At 42.0% G+C, this 22,416-nt stretch overlaps 1 protein-coding gene across 8 annotated transcripts in view; it reads left to right on the top strand.

Annotated features, from left to right (window-relative positions):
* The window catches only part of EML4 (EMAP like 4), a 227,630-nt gene that overhangs the window by 194,247 nt on the left and 10,967 nt on the right, over positions 1-22,416 (top strand). For all 8 annotated transcript variants that reach the window (XM_056568163.1, XM_056568162.1, XM_056568168.1 and 5 more), the window contains 5 exons: positions 10,361-10,512; positions 17,768-17,893; positions 17,992-18,123; positions 20,361-20,428; positions 22,119-22,207. In XM_056568163.1, the coding sequence (XP_056424138.1) occupies positions 10,361-10,512; positions 17,768-17,893; positions 17,992-18,123; positions 20,361-20,428; positions 22,119-22,207 (567 nt within the window). The remainder of the gene's footprint in view (positions 1-10,360; positions 10,513-17,767; positions 17,894-17,991; positions 18,124-20,360; positions 20,429-22,118; positions 22,208-22,416) is intronic.

The following is a 22,416-nucleotide window of genomic DNA, read 5'->3' as shown; positions in this document are numbered from 1 at the left end:
AAAAAAAAAAAAAAAAAAAAACAATAAAAAAAAAAACATTGTTTCAAGACTCTCGAAATTAACACCAGCACATCTGAAGTCATAAACAATAAGAAGGGAAAAGGGGAAAGTTGTTTTTCTCGGCTCTGGGTGAGATGCAGTGTTCAAGTAAACAAAGTTCTCAACATGCTGGGAGTTGTAGTTTGGCGTCAGCTAGAGACACCCTGATTGTGAAACACTGCTGTAAGTCACTTCCTTGGGGTCTGTTCACACTGCAGAAATTACACCTCAAATTAAAGCCCATAGACTTCTATGGGATTCCACACTCCCATTCACACTTCTGAATTTCCGCAAGCGGAAATTCAGAAATGTGAATGGGAGTGTGGAATCCCATAGAAGTCTATGGGCTCTAATTTCAGGAGGAATTCTGCAAGCGGAAATTCTGCCATGTAAATAGACCCTTAGAGGGATTATCCCAAGATTAAAGAATATCTATCCGCAGGATAGGTTATACATGGGTTCTGACTGTGGGGATCCCTATCAATTGCAAAAACAAGGGTCTCTTGTGTCTCCGTCCCCCATGGGCCTGGAATGGTGGTGGTTAAGCGTGCGTTTTGCCACTTTAAACACACTCTGAGACGACTAAAGATAGGCGAGTGCAGTGTTCAGCAGCTACTCCACTAAGGGGACAAAGGACCCCCATTCTTGTGATCAGTGGTGGTTCTGTCTGACAGTCAGTTTTGACTTTTAACCCATTAAAGGGGTACTCCGGTGCTTACACATCTTATCCCCAATCCAAAGCATAGGGGATAAGATGCCTGATCGCGGGAGTCCCGCAGCTGGGGACGCCCGGGATCATGCACGCGGCACCCCGTTTGTAATCAGTCCCCGGAGTGTGTTCACTCTGAGTCTGATTACGGTCGACCGCAGGGCCGGGGGCGTGTGACCCCGCCCCCATGTGACGTCACGCTCCGCCCCTCAATGCAAGCCTATGGGAGGGGGCATGTCAGCTATCACGCCCCCTCCCGTAGGCTTGCATTGAGGGGCGGAGCGTGACGTCACACGCCGCTGGCCCTGCGGTCGACCGTAAGCACCGGAGTACCCTTTTAAAGGGAATCTGTCATCGGTGTCACTCACACTATCCTGTTGGTAGAGGCTTGTAGTGCAGGTAACACTGAATAAAATGACACTTACCATGGGGTGATCCGTTCCTGCAGCTTTGTGCATGGCCGGTATTCGCAAGCCTCTAAGAGCATGGTGATTACATGGCTGCTGGTTCCTCACTTGGCTTATAAATATTCATAACCCTCCCTCTACCTGCTTAGGGTTCAAAATGGTAGCAGCTGTGAAGCAGGGTCACATGCGTATAACCGAGACGGAGTGAGCAAGGAGAGGGAGGGAAATATGAAAATGTATTAGTTAGACATAATGAGGCATGACGTCAGTGTACTCGTGAAGGCTTGTGAGCACCGCCCGTGCACCAAGCTGTTGATTTTTGTAAACTGAAAAAGGAGGATGACTGGTGAACGGATCAACAGATCTTACAATGGTAAGTATCATTTTAATCAGTGTCACCCACATTACAAGATTGTACCACCAGGTGACACTGATGAGATTCCCTTTTAAAGAGCCTTGGAACATGACTGGAGATTTTGGTCAAGCTAGAATCTCCTCCAAAAGGAATAAACTACCATATGTAGTTGTTCTTTGGAGTTTTATCCTCTTATCTCTACAGAGCAGGGTACATGCTGGCTGGGTGAAAAGCCTTTGTTTTGGGAGTCACGTACAGGGTCGTTTTTTTTTTTCTTCCTTTTGGAAAATGGCTAATTTGCATAAATTTTTCCAGGAAGTTTTGCCTTTAAGATGTCCAGCGTTAGCTGGGGATCTCCCCAAAGAGTGGTTCTTCCCAAGGAGAATGACTCATTATGACCTTATATGTACAGAAGAGATTAAAGGGGTACTCCGGTGGAAAACAATTTTAAATCAACTGGTGCCAGAAAGTTATAAAGATTTGTGAATTACTTAGTAACATAGTTCATAAGGTTGAAAAAAAGACCAGAGTCCATCAAGTTCAATCTATAACCCTAATGAGTCCCTACTGAGTTGATCCAGAGGAAGGAAAAAACCCTCATACTAGTATAGTAAATATGGCATCCGAATAAATCCCTGGATCAATGTTCTGTCCCTATAAATCTAATATTAATAACCAACGATGTAGTCTTCTACAAAAATGCATCCAGACCCCTTTTTGAATTATTTTAGAGTTCCCCATGACCACCTCCTCCGGCAGAGAATTTCAGTTTCACTCCTCTTACAGTAAAGAATCCCAGTCTGTGCTGGTGTAGAAACTTTCTTTCCACAAGATGTAGAGGATGCCCCTTGTTATGGATACAGTCCTGGGTATAAATAGGTCATGGGAGAGATCTCTGTACTGTCCCCTGATCTATTTATACATAGTTATTAGGTCTCCCCTAAGCCTTATTTTTTCTAAACTAAATAACCCTAATTCGGATAATCTTTCTGGGTACTGTAGTTCTCCCATTCCCCGTATTACTCTGGTTGCCCGTCTTTGAACCCTCTCCAGCTCCACTATATATTTCTTGTACACTGGTGCCCAGTACTGTACACAGTATTCTATGTGTGGTCTGACTAGTGATTTGTACAGTGGTAGAATTATTTCCTTGTCGTGGGCATCTATGCCCCTATTGATGCACCCCATGATTATATTTTCCTTTGCAGCAGCTGCCCGACACTGGTCACTACAGCTAAATTTATTATTAACTAAGACTCCTAAGTCCCATTTAACACATAAGCCCAGCCCGGATTTTTCTTCCCCATGTGCATTACCTTACATTTATCAGTGTTGAACCTCATCTGCCACTTCCCAGCCCAAACCTCCTACCTTTCCAGATCCATTTGTAACAGTGCACTGTCTTCTATTGTGTTTACCGCTTTACAGAGTTTAGTATCCTCTGCAAAGATTGCTACTTTACTATTCAACCCCTCTACAAGGTCATTAATGAATATATTAAATAGAACAGGACCCAAGACGGACCCCTGTGGTACCCCACTAGTAACAGTCACCCAATCAGAATAAGTACCATTAATAAACACCCTCTATTTCCTATCACTGAGCCAGTTACTTACCCACTTGCACACATTTCCCCCCAAGCCTATCCTTCTCATTTTATGTACCAATATTTTATGTGGCACCGTATCAAATGCTTTGGAAAAATCCAGATATAAGACATCCAGCGATCCCCTCTGGTCCAGTCTGGAGCTCGCCTCCTCATAAAAGCTGATCAGGTTAGTTTGACAGGACCGATCCCTCATAAAGCCATGCTGATATGGAGTCATACATTTATTTTTATCAAGATATTCCAAAATAGCATCTCTTAGAAAACCCTCAAACAATTTACATGCAACAGAGGTTAAACTAACAGGCCTATAATTCCCGGGGTCACCTTTTGTCCCCTTTTTAAATATTTGCATCACATTTGCTATGTGCCAGTCCTGGGAACAGTCCCTTTTACTATAGAGTCCCTAAATATAAAAAATAGGGGTCTGTCTATTACATTACTTCATTCCTTTAGAACACTGGGGTGAATGCCATCTGGACCTGGCAATTTGTCTATTTTGATTTTTTTTTTTGACGGCACTGTACTTCTTCCTGGGTTAGACAGGTGACCTGTACTGCGACATTTACCTTATCACACTGTATTTCACCTGGCATTTCATTTTCCTCTGTGAATACAGTGGAGAAGAATTTGTTTAATATATTTGCTTTTTCATGATCCCCATCTATAATTTCTCCCTCATCATTTTTTAAAGCTCCTACACTTTAATTTTTTACCTTTTTGCTATTTATATAGTTAAAGAACATTTTGGGGTTAGTTTTACTCTCTTTGGCAATGAATCTTTCCGTCTCTAATTTTTGCGGCTTTTATCTATTTTTTTTACATAATTTACATTTTCTCTACAGCTTTTTAATGCTTCTTCACTGCCGTCCTGTTTTAGTAGTTTAAATGCTTTATTTTTGTCATTTATTGCCCCCTTAACATTTTTATTCATCCATATTGGTTTTCTTTTATTCCTGACCCTTTTATTTCCATAAGGTATACATCTTACAGTGAGAATTTAAAATATTCTTAAGTCTCCCATTTTGTGTCAGTATTGTTCTTTTTGAGCACATTACCCCTTTTTGTATTGTTAAGGGCTTCTCTGAGTTGATCAAACTTTCCTAAAGTTCGTTGTTTTTGTGGCCCCTCGAGAGATTCCCTTATTGAATAACAAGTTATAATGTGTTATATTATGATTACTAATTCCTAGGTGTCCTTCTACCTGTACATTAGTTACTCTCAGGTCTGTTGGTTAATATTAAGTCTAGTAGGGCGCCCCCTCTGGTCGGGCCCTGCACCATTTGGGACAGATAATTGTCTTTAGCTATAGTCAGAAACCTGTTTCCTTTATGAGATTCACAGGTCTCAGTCTCCCAGTTTATATCAGGATAGTTAAAGTCCCCCATTATTATCACCTCATTCTGATTTTCTGCCTTGTTTATTTGCCTCAGTAATTGATCTTCTGCCTCTTCCATTATGTTTGGTGGCTTATAGCAAACCCCTATCAGAATTTTTTTTATTTTTATCTCCATATATTTCTACCCATAATGACTCCACATTATCGCTTCCCTCCCATATATCCTCCAGCAGTGCGGCCTTCAGACTGGACTTTACATAAAGACAAACTCCTCCCCCTTTCCATTTTGTCTGATTCTTCCTGAATAGACCATAACCCTGTATGTTAACTGCCCAGTCACAGCTATCGTCCAACCAAGTGCTCTGTTATACCCACTATGTCATAATCCTCCACAGACATTATCAACTCCAGTTCCTCTGTTTTATTGGATAGACTTCCGGTATTAGTCAACATGCAACTCAATGGTGCATTTTTTGTTTTTCTTCCTATGAAGCCTATCCCTATTATCCGTTCTAACCCCTCCCTCCGCCCCACCCTCATTAATAAGTCCCCCCTCTCTACACTATCTTTCCCCTCTATGTTGTAGGTCTCCCCCCCCCCCCCCCCCCCCCCCAGTCCCAATTTTAAACACGCCTCCCATTGAGGTGCAGCCCGTCCCTATGGTAGAGCCGGTATCCGACAGCAAAGTCGGACCAGTTCTCCATGATCCAGCTTCTGAGCTTGTTTACCTCCCTAATCTCCCGCTGCCTCTCTGGTGTGGCTCAGAAAATATTACCTTGGAGGTCCTTGCTTTAAGCTTTCCACCTAGCTCTTACTTTGTCATTGGTGCCAATATGTACAATGACCACTGGGTCCTCTCCAGCCCCACCCAGCAACCTGTCAACCCGATCCGCGATGTGCCGAACCCGAGCGCCAGGTAGACAGCACACTGTTTGGTGATCCTGGTCTTTGTAACAGATCGCCCTGTCTGTTCCCTTAATAATTGAGTCTCCCAGTACCTGTCTGGCCTATCCTGCACTCCTCCTTACTGGAGCAGACACCCACCTGGCAGTCAGAGTCCTGCTGTAGTACTATTGGCTCTGAAATGGCATCCACCTCATCTGCCAACCGGGCAAATTTGTTAGGGTGTGCCAGTTCAGGACTAGCCTCCCTGACACTTTTCCCTCTACCTGTAACTGTAACCCAGCTAACTGCCTGACTGTCCTGCACCACCGTCCCACTATCCTCCCCCACCTCTACCCCAGAGAGTACTTTCTAGGTGAGCAGGAGACTCCTCTCCAAGTTGTCAATGCGTCTCAGTGTTGCCAGTATGCACCCTCAAACTGCTGTTCAAGGATTGTATACATCATGCAAGATGTACACCGGACTGCATTTTCCAACATGGAGGCCATCTAATTATTGGGATTTCACAAAGTAACATTCACAGCGATCTCAAACTCCTGCTTTCAAACTTCTGTTTTGCAACTCTTTCAACTGCCTGTCTTCCAAAACAACACTCAGACAGAGCAAACCTTCTATAAAGAAAAATCTTAATCCTTCCTGTACTTATCAGCTACTGTATGCTACAGAAAAAGTTATTTTCTTTTTGAATTTCCTTTGTCTGACCATAGTGCTCTTTGCTGACACCTCTGTCCATGTCAAGAACTGTCCAGACCAGGAGCAAATACCCATAGTTAATCTCTCCTGCTCTGGACAGTTCCTGACATGGACAGAGGTGTCAGCAGAGAGCAGTGTGGACAGACAGAAAAGTAATTCAAAAAGAAAAGAACTTTCTCTTTAGTATACAGCAGCTGCTAAGTACTGGTAGTCATTTTACAATCAATTTAGCTTTCTGGCACCAATTGATTTAAAATAAATAGTTTTCCACTGGACTACCCCTTTAAGCAGATCTTGTATCATTCTTTCAAGAGGCGAGCTAGTTGTGCGAACATTTTAGAGGGCATGCTGAGATTTGTAGCTGCTGTGCAAACTGAAAATGCAGGTGAATTGGTAGGATTTGCACCCCCCTTCCCTTCCTTTTTTTTTTTTTTTTATTTCTTCTTCCGAGAGCCTAAAACAAATGTGCTCATGAACCATGGGCTAATGGAAAGTTGTGGGCTAAAAGAGCCAAGGCATATGCTTTATCACCCAAGTGCATAAAGTTCAAATGTGTAACACAAAGAAGTGCACGGGTTTTCAGTCTGAAAGGCACCATTGACGCTGCAGCATCGATGTCCCCCCTTCACCAAAGTTAAGGGGGAACCAAAATGCTCCCAGTAATCCACCTGGTTTTCTACCCAAGGAGCACAAATAGTTGGCATCTTGTAAAAACAGACCCGGGGCCTCCAGGGGAGACATCCCTAAAGGGCATCACACCCTGAAGAATCCTAGTAAGTCAAGGGAAAAGAAGAATGAATAAATTCGATGAGTTCTGTATCGTACGTACAGTCCGGTCATCTGGTAGAATCTAAAAATTTCTCATTGAACAGCAGCCAGACGATCGGGAACTAGAGGTGTGTGCTCAGAGGGGTAAAAGGGAAGAGCGTGCTAATGCCTTCTGTCCATGGGATCCCCAGGTCACCACTCCCAAGGAACTACTACACCTCCCCTCTTTACTTATCTGAACCTAATGGCTATATCCAGAAGGTCACGTCACCTCCAGGTAGCTGTTGGGCCAACCCCTGTTATCTGACACCTTTACTTCTTGTGTAGATCTATTCTGTAGTCTCAGTGGCTCCAGTTCTAACCACTGATAAGAACGGATTGTACACTGGATCTTCAGTCTCCAACCTTCTCTGCCTTTTAGTGAAGTATGACACAATATCATGCCTGGAGATTTTCCTGCTATATCCGGTCTTTGAGAATGGGGAGGGGTTTTATCAATCATCAGTGTTGGTCGATACAAGGTTATGGTTGGCAAAATCATGTATGCAAGGGCCAAAAGAGACAGAAATACAGTAAAATTATAAAGCCCTGCCTGGTTTACAAAACACATTTTTACATACCGTATTAAGGAGTTCTGAGATAATGGAAGTGGGTCCACTGGTTAAAATAGAACAGCTACAAAGAGCGTCCTGTGGAGGACACAGCATGTCATCTGTTCCAGTGTTTTCCAAACAATGTACCATCATGCCGGGAGTTGTAGTTTTGCAACAGCTGGAGACACATTGGCTGACATTTAGCATTGTCTTTATAACGTTTTTTGTGTCTAGAAAAGGCGCAAAAAAGGCGCACGCAGGGTTTATTTGCGCCTTTTTTGCACCTTGTGGTTTACACATTTCTGCTGATTGAGTTGCAATCCACTGATTTTTGTCAATACACATGATATGGAACCTGTTTGGTGGTAGAAAGGAGAGAAGAACCGAAGGATGGCGCCCTGTGTATTACCCCAGGATATATATATTGGAGGAGAGATGTGGGGGGGAATACCCCCCGGGGCTTATAGATGGCCGCTCACCTCAAGGAAGAAAATAAAAGGCATATAACCCCAGCGATAATGGGGTACCATCAGATGAGAGTTGCTGACAAGCCAATGGGTAGCAGGAACTGACCACGGTCATCCTTTGGATAAGTGGAAGAGACTGAAGGAAAAAGGACCCTTAGAACATGGCACTGAAAACTCTTAGATGGAAGAAACAAAGTCCAGGTAGTAGTACAAGGTACTACTACCTGGACTTCGTTTCTTCCATCTTAGAGTTTGCAGCGCCATGTTCTAAGGCTCATTTTTCCTTCAGCCTCTTCCACATGATATGGAAGGGTTTTATGAACTTTTTGTGAAAAGGCGCAAAGCAACTCAAAAGTCTCTAAAACTACACCAGCCCAGACTTAGCTTAGCTTTTTGGTGTATGTGAAGAATGAAATTTCCGAAAATGGGACCTGCACAAAATTTATCACATGCTCTGCGACCATTAATAAATGTGGTGCTCCTACACATCACCAGCACACAAAAAAGTGTAGAAAAATGCTTCACTTACACCTACAATGATAAATGCTTCACTTACACCTACAATGATAAATGCTTCACTTACACCTACAATAATAAATGCTTCACTTACACCTACAATGATAAATGCTTCACTTACACCTACAATGATAAATGCTTCACTTACACCTACAATGATAAATGCTTCACTTACACCTACAATAATAAATGCTTCACTTACACCTACAATGATAAATGCCGGCCATGCTTTGGGAAACACTGATCTATTCTTTTGCAATAAAACTGAAAACGTAAAGGGGTATTCCACAGCGGGGCAGGGTCTGACTGCTGAGAGCCCTAAATTCTCCTGTACGGGCCCGACTTTTGCCATAAAACTTGCCATTCAGCTGTTTTCCCCCTAAGCGGTACAGGCCTCACCTTTAGAGGCACGCTCTAGCTCACCCAGCATTTGGCTGAGCGGGCCGTCACTCCTGCTTGCCTCTGAAAGAGTGATTCATATCATTAATCTATGTCACATAAGCAATTGTAGCTTCCTAGTTATTGCTCCCGAGTGAAACCACAAAGAATAAATCATGTTTATTTAATATTTTGTTTTCCGTGCCTGCAGCTCTGCGTTAGCAAGTTGTGGCAGTAAGGGAATCGCTGTGCTGTGTTAGCAATAAAATATAATATAATAATTCATTAGACAGAGGGTGTATTGATTTTCAACTCTTCATGTGGCTTTGATCTTTCTTCACTGGGGATATTGACTGTCCTACGGGAGACCCATCGGGGAGGTAGGAATACGTGAAGCAGGGCTTTATGGGAAAAATATGCTAATAAGCTTTCTTCTGTATTAAAGGACTGACCTGTCAAGTGCCATTTACGGAACTGCCCCGTAAGTTTTCATCTCTTTCCAGAAGGCTTTTACTAACCGGAAGCCATCATTTTTGGACAGATCTGTTTTTTTTGCCTCGTCAGCACAGATGGGTTGTATATGTGAGGCATCACGCTAGGGCAGTGTTTCCCAGCCAGGGAGCCTCCAGCTGTTGCAAAACTACAACTCCCAGCATGCCCGGACAGCCAACGGCCAACATGCTGAGAGTTGTAGGTTTGCAACAGCTGGAGTCATCCTGGTTGGGAAAAACACTGTTATAAGGTCAAAAGGTAATGCTCTGTCTTCACCAAACTCTTAAAAGGGTATTCCAGGCAAAAACTTTTTTTTATATATCAACTGGCTCCAGACAGTTAAACAGATTTGTAAATTACTTCTATTAAAAAATCTTAATCCTTCCAATAGTTATTAGCTCCTGAAGTTTTCAGTCTAACTGCTCAATGATGATGTCACGTCCCGGGAGCTGTGCATGATGGGAAAATATCCCCATAGGAGCTGCACAGAAAACAGCAACTCAACTTCAGAAGCGAATAACTATTGGAAGCATTAAGATTTTTTAAATGAAGTAATTTACAAATCTGTTTAACTTTCCGGAGCCAGTTGATATATATAATTTTTTTTGCCTGGAATACCCCTTTAAGCTCCGCCTAGTGGCAGCTGCAGGTAGCCAACATGTTATAAACCATATCTATGCAGTGGATTTCAGGCTTTGTACCAATGAAACTAAGCAGATTATACCCCTAACCAGGGTGCCTCCAGCTGTTACAGAACTATAGCTCCCAGCATGACCGGACAGAAAACTGGTAATTGGTTCCAAAGCACCCAGAATGTATATCTTGTATAAATCATGAATACTTAAAACTGTGTGTGTGTGTGTGTGTGTGTGTGTGTGTGTGTGTGTATATATATATATATATATATATATATATATATATATATATATATATATATACACTCACATGCACATACATATTTAGATATAGATAGATAAAGATATGTATAGTATGCTTTGCACTTCAGATGCCCCATGTCAATTCTACAGATAGTCTATATGTACAATAATACGCCTCCATGTCTTCACTATATAAGAGGCTTGTGTTTGTTTTCAGGTGTTTACCAAATTAGCAAACAAATCAAAGCTCACGATGGCAGCGTGTTCACACTGTGCCAGATGAGGAACGGAATGCTGCTGACAGGAGGAGGGAAAGACCGGAAGGTCATACTGTGGGATCATAACCTTACCCCAGAGAGGGAGATTGAGGTAAGACCCAACATCACTAATACAGGGCGATGGAACTGGTTTACAACAGCCTGGAATGTGATATGGGAGCAAGTGAGCACAGGACTGTAGAACAATGCACATATACTGTAGTTTTTAACGTTTATAAAATCAGACTTTAGGGTCCGCTTTAAAGGGGTTATCCACCAGAAGGTGATTTTAGTACTTACCTGCCAGACAGTATTTGACATGGTTAGGAAGGTTCCCTGCTTGCCTTGGGGCTAAATGTCTGTGTTTTAAGTCCACCATAACGCTGCTGCTTTCTTTTCGTGAATGGCTATTTCCTGTTGGAGTTCCCTCCAACTAAAAGTCCCATGATCCCTTGTTTGTAAGTGTGAGGTCACTTTCCTCCCTTCCACACATCAATCACCCCACCCTTTACAGCACACCTGAGCTTCAATTCTCTGCAGCCCTATGGAAAATGATCTCCCATGTATTGAAGCAGACAGGCTACCTTTGAACACCTGACTAGTGATGTAATGTCTCGGGCCGCACTGCAACCTGGGAAAACTTGAGACTTCTTTTTGTATGCTGTTAGAAATAAACATTGGGGCAAAGATCACATAAGAATTGCAAGACCAGCCATCAAACACAGGTACAGACACTATATTATAAACTACACTTTACAGCCCCTGTAACATAGTCAAATACTGAGCCCTGTCTGGCGATCAGCTGACAGATCCAACTTTCTTAGGTTTTGTTTATCCTACCTCCAGGTAGGGATGTGTCTAGAATTCATAGCAAAGTCAGGGATGGGCTCTAATAATATTATTTCTTCACCTTGTTGACAGTAAACTGTACTATAGTAATGCAAACGACAACAATAAAGTATAGTAGTGTCCTGTATCAGATCTCTTGCGCAAGGTCACAATGGACCTGTTCTGTACAGAGGCCCCTCAGCCTCCGGCCGGCTGGGTTCTCACCACGTTTTTGCAATAAAGTTCTTATATACATTTTCAATTTGAAAACTGTATAGAACCGTATTGAAAACTGTATGCATTGACTCTCCATTGACAACCGTATGCCAAAAGATGCATCAGGTTCTGTTCGTTTTGCATCCTGTATGGTTTTGTCAGCTTTTTTTTTTTCCCGTACACAAAACCACAAATTTTGGTCCGGGTGAAAAACTGTATTGAAACGTATACATTTTTTATTTTTTTTTTAACATGGGAGTCAATGGGAACTGTACAGAACCTTATGTGTATACGGTTCCATCGGTTTTTGACTTTGCACAGTTTTTGACTTACGGTTTTTGACTTTGCACAGTTTTTTTTTTTTTTTTTTTTAAATTTCAATCAAACAAGTAAAACTTTATTCATAATGAAATGAAAAGTTAAAAACGTGTACGTTTTTTTTTCTTTAAAAAAAAAGGATACAACCGGACATCATTTTTCAAATCGTATACAGTTTTCAACCTTATATGGATTAAAATTTGTAATCACATTTTGACAGTTTAGTCAGGGTTTTGAGGAATCCGTTTTTTTAATCAAAAACCTGATGTGGGAACTGTATTGCAAAAACAGTGTAATACAGTAATTGCTCTCCTAGTGGGGAAGTGACGTCACGGGCACGCCCCCTAGTGATGCCACGCCCCCTCCATTCATGTCTATAGGAGGGGGCATCTCGGGTTCTGCGTCTGAGATGGGGATGTGACGACAAACCACGCACCTCCCTTCATGTCTATGACCTAAATGGAGGGGCGTGGCTGTGACGTCACGTCCCCGTCTCGGACGCAGAGCCCCGCACAGAATGCCGGGGGCTGCACAGAGATCGCGGGGGTCCCCAGCAGCGGGACCCCTGTAATCACACACATTATCCTTTGGATTGGGGATTAGATCTATAAAGCCGGAATACCCCTTTAACATTCCTATGATGGAACTCAGCTGTAAAAGAACAGGGAAGGCAGCACAGTGTCTCAGTGGTTAGCGCCGTTTCCCTCCAAGGACAGCGCAGCGGAATCTTAGTGCGCTATATAAAAGAATGATTTTCTTTTCATGAAGACAGACAGACAGGCCTCTAGTATCCTACAACTCCAGGCTTGGCTGGCAATATGTAAAATAGTTTATATTATAGTAGATAATCTGGCGGTATGTAGGTTAGTAGATAATCTGGCGGTATGTAGGATAGTAGATAATCTGGCGGTATGTAGGATAGTAGATAATCTGGCGGTATGTAGGATAGTAGATAATCTGGCGGTATGTAGGATAGTAGATAATCTGGCGGTATTTAGGATAGTAGATAATCTGGCGGTATGTAGGATAGTAGATAATCTGGCGGTATGTAGGATAGTAGATAATCTGGCGGTATGTAGGATAGTAGATAATCTGGCGGTATGTAGGGAAGTAGATAATCTGGCGGTATGTAGGGAAGTAGATAATCTGGCGGTATGTAGGGAACTATATAATCTGGCGGTATGTAGGGAACTATATAATCTGGCAGTATGTAGGGAACTATATAATCTGGCGGTATGTAGGGAACTATATAATCTGGCGGTATGTAGGGAACTATATAATCTGGCGGTATGTAGGGAACTATATAATCTGGCGGTATGTAGGGAACTATATAATCTGGCGGTATGTAGGGAACTATATAATCTGGCGGTATGTAGGGAACTATATAATCTGGCGGTATGTAGGGAACTATATAATCTGGCGGTATGTAGGGAACTATATAATCTGGCGGTATGTAGGGAACTATATAATCTGGCGGTATGTTGGATATTGTATCTGGCGGTATGTTGGATATTGTATCTGGCGGTATGTAAGGAAGTACATTATCTGGCTTTATATAGTTTAGTATATTATCAGGCTATTTGTTAGGCAGTATATTATCTGGCAACATGCAGGATAGTAGGTTATCTGGCTTTATATAGGGGATGTAGGCGGTATGTAGGGTAGTATATTATGGGGCATTATGTAGGATAGTTTATTTTCTGTTGATTTCGGGTATAATATTTGACAGTATGCAGGATAGTATATTATCTGGATTTATGTAGGATATATTTGGTGGTATGTAATGTTCTATATTATCTAGTCATATGTAAGGTTGTATATTTTCTGTATAGTGTTGAATTATGTTTCAATCTAAAATAATATACAATTTGTGGTGACTTTTTTTTTAATCATAATCTTTTTTCCTTCTAAAAGGCTCCCAGCACTATTTATTTGGATGCCAGAGATAAACATCTTTCAGCCATTACGCACACTTTTTAGCCAAAAGATTACATTCCTTATAATCATAAGAAGCTTTTTTCTAATTAGTACATGACCTACTTGCAAAGTTTGGAGATGACTTTTAAGAAGTGCCCTTAAGCTGCAGCTTACATGAGGACGTGCTCCCAGGCTTCACGCTCTCTCCATTAATGTCACCATTTAGTACTGGTTTTTACTACGGTCTCTTTGTACAACCTCCAAGATGTTGTCACAGTAGAACTTATATATGTCAGAGGGGTTCACTAATTTAGGAATCCCCTTCTGAGCCATAGTAAAGGGCCCCTTACATGCATGGAGTATCTACATGCAATTCCATATGAAACCCCTAGTGGTCATTGTAGGAGTGAATTGCTAATCAGATGTTTTCCCGGGAAAAATCTTACGTTACAGTCGTCTCCAAACTGTGGACATGCAGCTGTTACAAAACTACAACTCCCATCTGCTGTCTCTCCTATTCTCCCTCATAAACATACACACTCTGCCGAGCATGCATGTATTCTGAGGGCGGGAGAAAGCTGCTGCCAGACACCCCTGGTGGCATCAGTTTATCTCCTTAAAGGACTACTGTAGTGCAAAATAACTATCCCCTATCCAAAGGATAGGGGATAATCTATAGATTGTGGGGGGAGGGGTCCTGAGTGCTAGGACCCCCGTGATCTCTTGTAGGGGACACCAGCAGTCCGCATGAAGGGAGTGTTCCGTCCCCGCATGATGCAGCGGCTGACACACCCCCTCCATGTATCAGCCGCCGCGTCATGCGGCTGCCGCTCCTTTCCTGCTGACTGCCGGAGCCCCGTACAGGAGATCGTAGGAGGTCCAACCCCTGGGACCCCCCCGATCTCCTATACGGGACTCCGGCAGATCTATAATTTAGGGGGGGATAAGCTATTTTGCACTACAGTATTCCTTTAAGAGCAAAAGGATCAGGCATTTGTTAAAGTTCCATATTCCCAGCCATTATTTCCCTCCAGTGTGTGGGAGGGGGGGGGGGGGTTGTCGGGAAGCCCCCATAAGATGGTTGGTTAATAGTAAAGGCCCCTGTTACTTGCATTGTCTCATGCAATTTGCATGCAATTCCATAATAACCCTGTAGTGGCGATTGTAGGGGTGAATTGCTTATATACGGGAAATTCCTACATTATAGTGGTCTCCAAACTGTGAAGCAGCAGCTGTTGCAAAGCTACAACTCCCAGGATGCACCCTGGGGGTTATAGTTTTGCAATAGCTGCAAGTCCACAGTTATGGATATTAAGGATATTATGTGTATGATGCTGTCGTTCGGTGCTGAAGCACCATGGAGGTGCATGTATTGTTTAGCTCACCGCCGCTCCTAGAACAGAAGATGCACAACAAAAGTAGTGTAGCCCGAGCCTTAACTGACAGTGTCTTGACTGGTACTGTCACATACAAAAACTTTTCATATGTTGTAAAGCATGCAAAACAAATTGGTTTTGCAATTGTTTTTATTAGAAAATTTTCAGTATTTCATACAGAAAAATCCAGTCAAACAACTGCCTCCCCCCCTGCCTGCTTGGACACATACTAGTCCTGCTGTGTCCATGCATCATCACCTATGTCATGGACACGCTTCCTTGATTGACAGCTGAGTGCAGGGCTCAGAGCTGGAGGAAAAATCCTCCCCCTGTCAGCTTGTGTCCCGCTACTGTCAGTGAGGACAAGCTGGGAGTTGTAGTTTTGCTAATGCTAGGGGAGATGGGAGCTGGCAGCCTACTGAGGGAGGGGGCGGAGACCTGCACATTGAGGCCACGCCCCCTCCCTTTGAGAGGAATTCAGACTAGTGAGCTAAATTAAAAGTGTCATAAAAATAAATAAAGGTGCTAGACACATAAAAATTTAATATACGTGGTCAGGATTAAGTACTGAGTGATATATATAAAAAAAAAAAAAGGTTTTTGTTGGATCTGACGGGTACACTTTAAGCAGATTTTACCCATGTGCACTTAACTATTAATAACATGTATGACACTAATAATAACTGAAGATGTGACCCAGGCCATGTAATTCTCTCTGGTGATAGAAAACAGCAGATGTTCTGGAAGTTCATTAACTAAATTGATGATGTTCGGTGTGCAGCACCCTAACTGCGTCACTGCCATGTAATGGAAAGTAGTTCCCAGAAAACATAGTGTAAACATAGTGTGAAGGGGGTTGACCTGAACTATTTATTTGAAAAAAAAAAAAAATAAGCTTTGGTTGGACTATTGAAGCCTGTTCACACTACAAAATTTCCGCTTGTGGTATCGGCGCTTAATTAACGCAGCATTTTTTTTTTGTTACAGTGGGCAGAATTTCCTTAGTGTGACTGACCATCTTCAGATCATTGAAATGGACACTATTCTCAGGATGAAATTCTCCCCTGTTCTCCCTCATAAACATACACCCTCAGCCGAGCATGCTTGTATTCTGAGAGCTAAAAAAATAAAATAAAAAGCTCCTGCCAGACACCTTAAGGGGTACTCCTTTTTTTTTTTTTAATCAACCAGTGCCAGAAAGTTAAACAGATATGTAAATTACTTCTGTTTAAAAATCTTAATCCTTCCAGTACTTGTCAGCTGCTGTACACTACAGAGGAAGTTATTTTCTTTTTGAATTTCCTTTCTGTCTAACCACAGTGCTCTCTGCTGACACCTCTGTCCATGTCAGGAACTGTCCAGAGCAGGAGAAGTTTTCTATGGGGATTTGCTCCTGCTCTGGGCAGTTCCTGACATGGACAGAGGTGTCAGCAGAGAGCACTGTGGTCAGACTGGAAAGAAATTCAAAAGAAAAGAACTTCCTCTGTAGTATACAGAAGCTGATAAGTACTAGAAGGATTAAGCTTTTTAAACAGAAGTAATTTACAAATCTACAAATCTGTGTAACTTTCTGGCACCAGTTAAAAAAAATAAATAAAAATAATATATATATATATAATTTATTTATTTATTTTGAAATCAACTGGTGCCAGAAAGTTTCACAGATTTGTAAATTACCGTACTTCTATTTAAAAAGCTTAATCCTTCCAGTATATATATATTTTCCACAGAGTACCCTTACTTTTTTTTATTTTTTATGAACTGGTGCCAGAAAGTTAAGAAGATTTGTAAGTTGCATCTATTTAAAAATCTTAATGCTTCCAGTTCTTCTTAGCAGCTGTATACTACAGAGGAAATTTTTTCTTTTGTCTTGTCCACAGTGCTCTCTGCTGACACCTCTGTCTGTGTCAGGAACTGTCCAGAGTAGCATAGGTTTCCTATGGGGATTTTCTCTTGCTCTGGACAGTTCCTGATACGGGCATCAGGTGTCAGCAGAGAGCACTGTGGACAAGACAGAAATCCAAAAAGAAAATAATTTCCTCTGTAGCATACAGCTGCTAAGTACTGGAAGGACAAATATTTTTTTAATAGAAGTCATTTACAAATCTGTTTAACTTTCTGGCACCAGTTCATTTAAAAAAAAAAAATTTCACCGGAGTACCCCTTTTAAGAATAAAAGGATCAGGCATGTTTAAATTCCATATGCCTGGCCATTCTCCCACACTCACCTTCAATGTTTGTCAGTGGGTGGGTGGGGGTAGGGTGTCCTAGAAGCTCCCATAAACATTAGATGGATGGCTTAAAGCTAACCTGTCAGTCAAAAGTTTTATCACTAAGGCCATGTTCACATGTCAGAATTTCCGTGGCGGATTCCGCATTGGAATCTGGCTCTTAGATTCCGCTGCAGCAGAGACCCATTGAATTCAATGGGATTCTGCTGCTCTGTGCACACAGCAGACTTTTCCGTATTCGCACAAAAAATATGTTCCTTCTTTTTGCAGAGTGCATATGGAATGCATAGCAGTCGGAGACAGCATATTCCTGTTTGGTCCTAGCACCGACAGATTGAGATTCTCCGTGCTGACATTCTGTTGTGTGGGTTGTCCCTGTTGGCGCATTGGTGTCTATAGCTAGTATAAACATATATGCTTTCTGTTTATGCAGTTCTCATGGATTTTCATTGTATTAATATAATACGGCTGCACCTTCTAGGTTCCGGATCAGTATGGCACCATCCGAGCTGTAGCGGAGGGCAAAACCGACCAGTTCCTGATTGGCACATCCAGGAACTTTATTCTCCGTGGTACCTTTATTGATGGATTCCAGGTTGAAGTTCAGGTAAAGAACCTTTATTTTTGTGCTGCATTTAGTATTGCACTGTACATTTTTTTTCCTTATAAATAGCCCTGTTAAAATGATTTCTCTTAAATTTGCAGGGTCACACAGATGAACTCTGGGGACTCGCAACGCACCCCTTTAAAGATCTTCTCCTAACATGTGCTCAAGACAAGCAGGTCTGTCTATGGAATTCAGTAGATCATACGCTGGAATGGACCAGACTTCTAGATGTAAGTCTTCATTAAAGGGCTTTTTGGGGTTAGAATTTCCCAAAACTGTATTTGAAATAGTTTTTTTTTTTAAGTTTAAGGGCATCCCCAGGACCCCCTTCAAAGCAAATCTTTCTGTGGAGCCCCTATACCAGTGTTTTCTAACCAGTGTGCCTCCAGCTGTTGCAAAACTACAACTTCCATCATGCCTGGACAGCCGTCGGCTGTCCGGGCATGCTGGAAGTTGTAGTTTTGCAACAGCTGTAGGCACACTGGTTAGAAAACACCGCCTTATACAGACATTACAATGCAGTGAGATCTGAGCAGTTCTAAATTTGCCTTGTAGAGGCGCTGTAGAGTAATTTTTACTTTTTTGTTCTCTGGTTCACTTAGCGTTGGGCTGCACTCTAACCAAAAAGATTGTCCAAAAGGGGGTAATTCAGGAATCAAAGAATTAGGGAGTTAAAGGGGAACTCTGCTGGAAAACATTTATTTTTTTTAAATCAACTGGTGCCAGAAAGTTAAACAGATTTGTAATACTTCCAGTATTTATCAGCTGCTGTATACTACATACATTTTTCTTTTTTAATTGCCTTTCTGTCTGACCACAGTGCTCTCTGCTGACACCTCTGTCCATTTTAGGAACTGTCCAGTGTAGAAGCAAATCCCCATAGACAACCTATCCTGCTCTGGACAGTTCCTGACATGGACAGAGGTGTCAGCAGAGAGCACTGTGGTCAGACAGAAAGGAAATTCAAAAAGAAAAAAAAACTTCCTGTGGAACATACAGCAGCTGATAAGTACTGGAAGGATTGAGTTTTAAATAGAAGTAATTTACAAATCTTAACTTTCTAGCATCAGTCAATAAAAATAAAAAAAATTCCCAGCAGAGTACCCCTTTAACCTGTTAAGGACCCAGGGCGTACCTGTACGCCCTGAGTCCGCTCCCGATCTAGCGGATCGGGCCCGGCCTCTAACAACGACCAGGACCCGTGGCTAATAGCGCTCGGCATTGATCGCGCTGCCGCACGCTATTAACCCTTTAGACGCGGCGTTCAAAGTTGAACGCCGCATCTAAAATTAAAGTGAAACCATGCCGGTTAGCTCAGGGAGCTTTTCAGGATTGCCGCGATGAAATCGTGGCATCCCGAACAGCTTACAAGACTGCTGGAGGGTCCCTACCTGCCTCCTCGCTGTCCGATCGCCGATCATTTAACCCCTCCCCTATTAAAAGTTTGAATCACCCCCCTTTTCCCATAAAAAAAAAAAACTGTGTAAATAAAAGTAAACATGTGGTATCGCCGCGTGCGGAAATGTCCAAATTATAAAAATATATCATTAATTAAACCGCACGGTCAATGGCGTACGCACAAAAAAATTCCAAAATAGTGCATTTTTGGTCACTTTTTATATCATGAAAAAATGAATATAAAGCCATCAATAAGTCCCATCGATGCAAAAATGGTACCGCTAAAAACTTCAGATCACGGCGCAAAAAATGAGTCCTCATGCCGCCCCATACGCGGAAAAATAAAAAAGTTATAGTGGTCAGAAGATGACAATTTTAAAGCTAAATTTTCCTGCATGTAGTTTTGATTTTTTTCAGAAGTGCGACAAAATCAAACCGATATAAGTAGGGCATCATTTTAACCGTATGGACCCACAGAATAAGAAGGTGTAATTTTTACCGAAAAATGTACTGTGCAGAAACGGAAGCCCCCAAAAGTTACAAAACGGCGTTTTTTTTTTCAATTTTGTCTCACATTGATTTTTATTTTCCGTTTCGCCGTAGATGTTTGGGTAAAATGACTGACGTCATTACAAAGTAGAATTGGTGGCGCAAAAAATAAGCCATTATATGGATTTTTAGGTGAAAGATTGAAAGAGTTATGATTTTTTTTTAAAGGTAAGGAGGAAAAAACGAAAATGCAAAAACTGAAAAACCCCGGGTCCTTAAGGGGTTAAACATTGCCACCCCTGTCTTCAGGTTGTGTGTGGTATTACAACTTGGTTCCATTCACTTCAATGGAACTGAGCTGCAATACCACACACAACCTGAGGGACAGGTGTACAGATGTGGTGTTGTTTTTGGAAGAAATCGGCTCTGTTTTTCTAATCCTAGATAACCCCTGTCTTCTATGATCCTCCTAATATTACGGATTACAGAATGCTTGAATTATTTTAGGTTGTGGTGAAGTTTCTCTTCTTTTTGTTCTTCATTGGAGTGACTGACAAACCTCTGAAATCTATTTTTCCAGGAACCTGGACACTGTGCAGACTTCCATCCAAGTGGAATAGTTGTAGCTATTGGAACACATTCTGGGAGGTAATTCTTGAATTGTCGTATTTGGTTTTAGTAGACGTGAGCTCTTGCCTCAGTTTTGACTGCAGACAAACAGATTTGTTAATTACTACTATTTAAAAATCTAGTACCTTCTAGTATACTACATAGGAAGTTGTGTAGTTCTTTCCAGTGTGACCACAGTGCTCTCTGCTGACACCTCTGTCCGTGTCAGGAAATGTCACGAGCAGGAGAAGTTTGCCATGGGGATCTGCTCTGGACAGTTCCTAACACAGACAGAGGTGGCAGCAGAGAGTGATCAGACAGGAAAGAACTACACAACTTCCTCTGCAACATACAGCAGCTAAGTACTAGAAGGATTAAGATTTTTAAATAGTAATTTACAAGTACAAGTAAAGTAATTTACAAATCTGTTTAACTTTCTGGCATCAGTTGATTTAATAAAAAATGTTTTTCCACCGGAGTACCCCTTTAATTGTACTACAGAGGAAGTTGTGATGTTCTTTCCAGACTGACCACAGTGCTCTCTGCTGTCACCCTTGTCTGTGTCAGGAACTGTCCAGAGTAGAAGCAAATCCCCAATGGTAAACCTCTCCTGCTCTGGACAGTTCCTGACATGGACAGAGGTGTCAGCAGAGAGCACTGGGATCAGACAGATAAGAACTGCACAACTTCCTCTGGAGCATATAGCAGCTGATAAGTACTGGAAGGATTAAATTTTTTTAATAGAAGTAATTTACAAATCTGTTTAACTTTCTGGCACCAGTTGATCTGAAAAAAAAAATTCCGCTGGAGTACCCCTTTAAGAAAACTTTTGATATGTCAAAGGTTTTCATAGAAAGTCTATGGAGCCCATCTTGAGAGAGCGCGTGACAGCGGGGAAAAGCAGCACAGGCAGTGGAAGACTCTGCTCAAGCTATGTTTGGGACAACATTGATGTGTTCTGCTGAGTGGACCATCTCAGGCATAAAGACCTTTTGCATATGCGTAGTGTTTACCAGTGTGCCTCCAGCTGTTGCAAAACTACAACTCCCAGCATGCCCGGACAGCCTTCGGCTGTCCGGGCATGCTGGGATTTGTAGTTTTGCAACAGCTGCAGGCACACTGGTTGGGAAACACTGGCGAACAATTTATATTTATTCATTGTCAATTTGCCATTGCAGGGATTCACATGTTCTGAATAGTGAGCAGGCTTTTTGCATAGAAGATGTTAAAGGGGTATTCCAGGCAAAACCTTTTTTTATATATCAACTGGCTCCGGAAAGTTAAACAGATTTGTAAATTACTTCTATTAAAAAATCTTAATCCTTCCAATAGTTATTAGCTTCTGAAGTTTTCAGTCTAACTGCTCAATGATGATGTCACGTCCCGGGAGCTGTGCATGATGGGAGAATATCCCCATAGGAACTGCACAGCTCCCGGGACGTGAGTCATCAGAGAGCAGTGAGACAGAAAACAACAACTCAACTTCATAACCGAATTACTATTGGAAGGATTAAGATTTTTTAATAGAAGTAATTTACAAATCTGTTTAACTTTCCGGAGCCAGTTGATATATAAAAAAAAAAAAAGTTTTGGCCTGGAATACCCCTTTAAACTCACACTAAAAAGTACTCATGGATAATGCAGTTATGGAGCAATTCCCTGCTAAGACAAATTACTTGTTTTTCTTATGTAAACCGCCATGTAAAGACCCGTTTGCCTTATATTCTAGATGGTTCGTCCTGGATGCAGAGACGAGGGATCTGGTTTCCATACACACAGATGGTAATGAGCAGCTCTCGGTGATGCGATACTCAGTCGGTGAGTGACTCCTTGTTAGCAGTCAGTAAATGATTGTCGCCTGTAACATTGTGTCCAGTTCACCATCTCGGCTGCATTCCCAGGACATGCAGACGAGAACGACAGTATGTTCACTCTTTTGAAAAGTAGAATATCAATGGTTAAAACACATCTGTCCACCTACCTTAAGTGTTCTGCCCTTCTCTATGGAAGTTCTTCTTCATCTTCTG

Source organism: Hyla sarda, chromosome 3 (genome assembly GCF_029499605.1).
Source record: "Hyla sarda isolate aHylSar1 chromosome 3, aHylSar1.hap1, whole genome shotgun sequence".
Taxonomy (NCBI): Eukaryota; Metazoa; Chordata; class Amphibia; order Anura; family Hylidae; genus Hyla; species Hyla sarda.
Note: the sequence above shows the minus strand (reverse complement) of the source record. Positions and strands in the feature narration are given on the sequence as shown.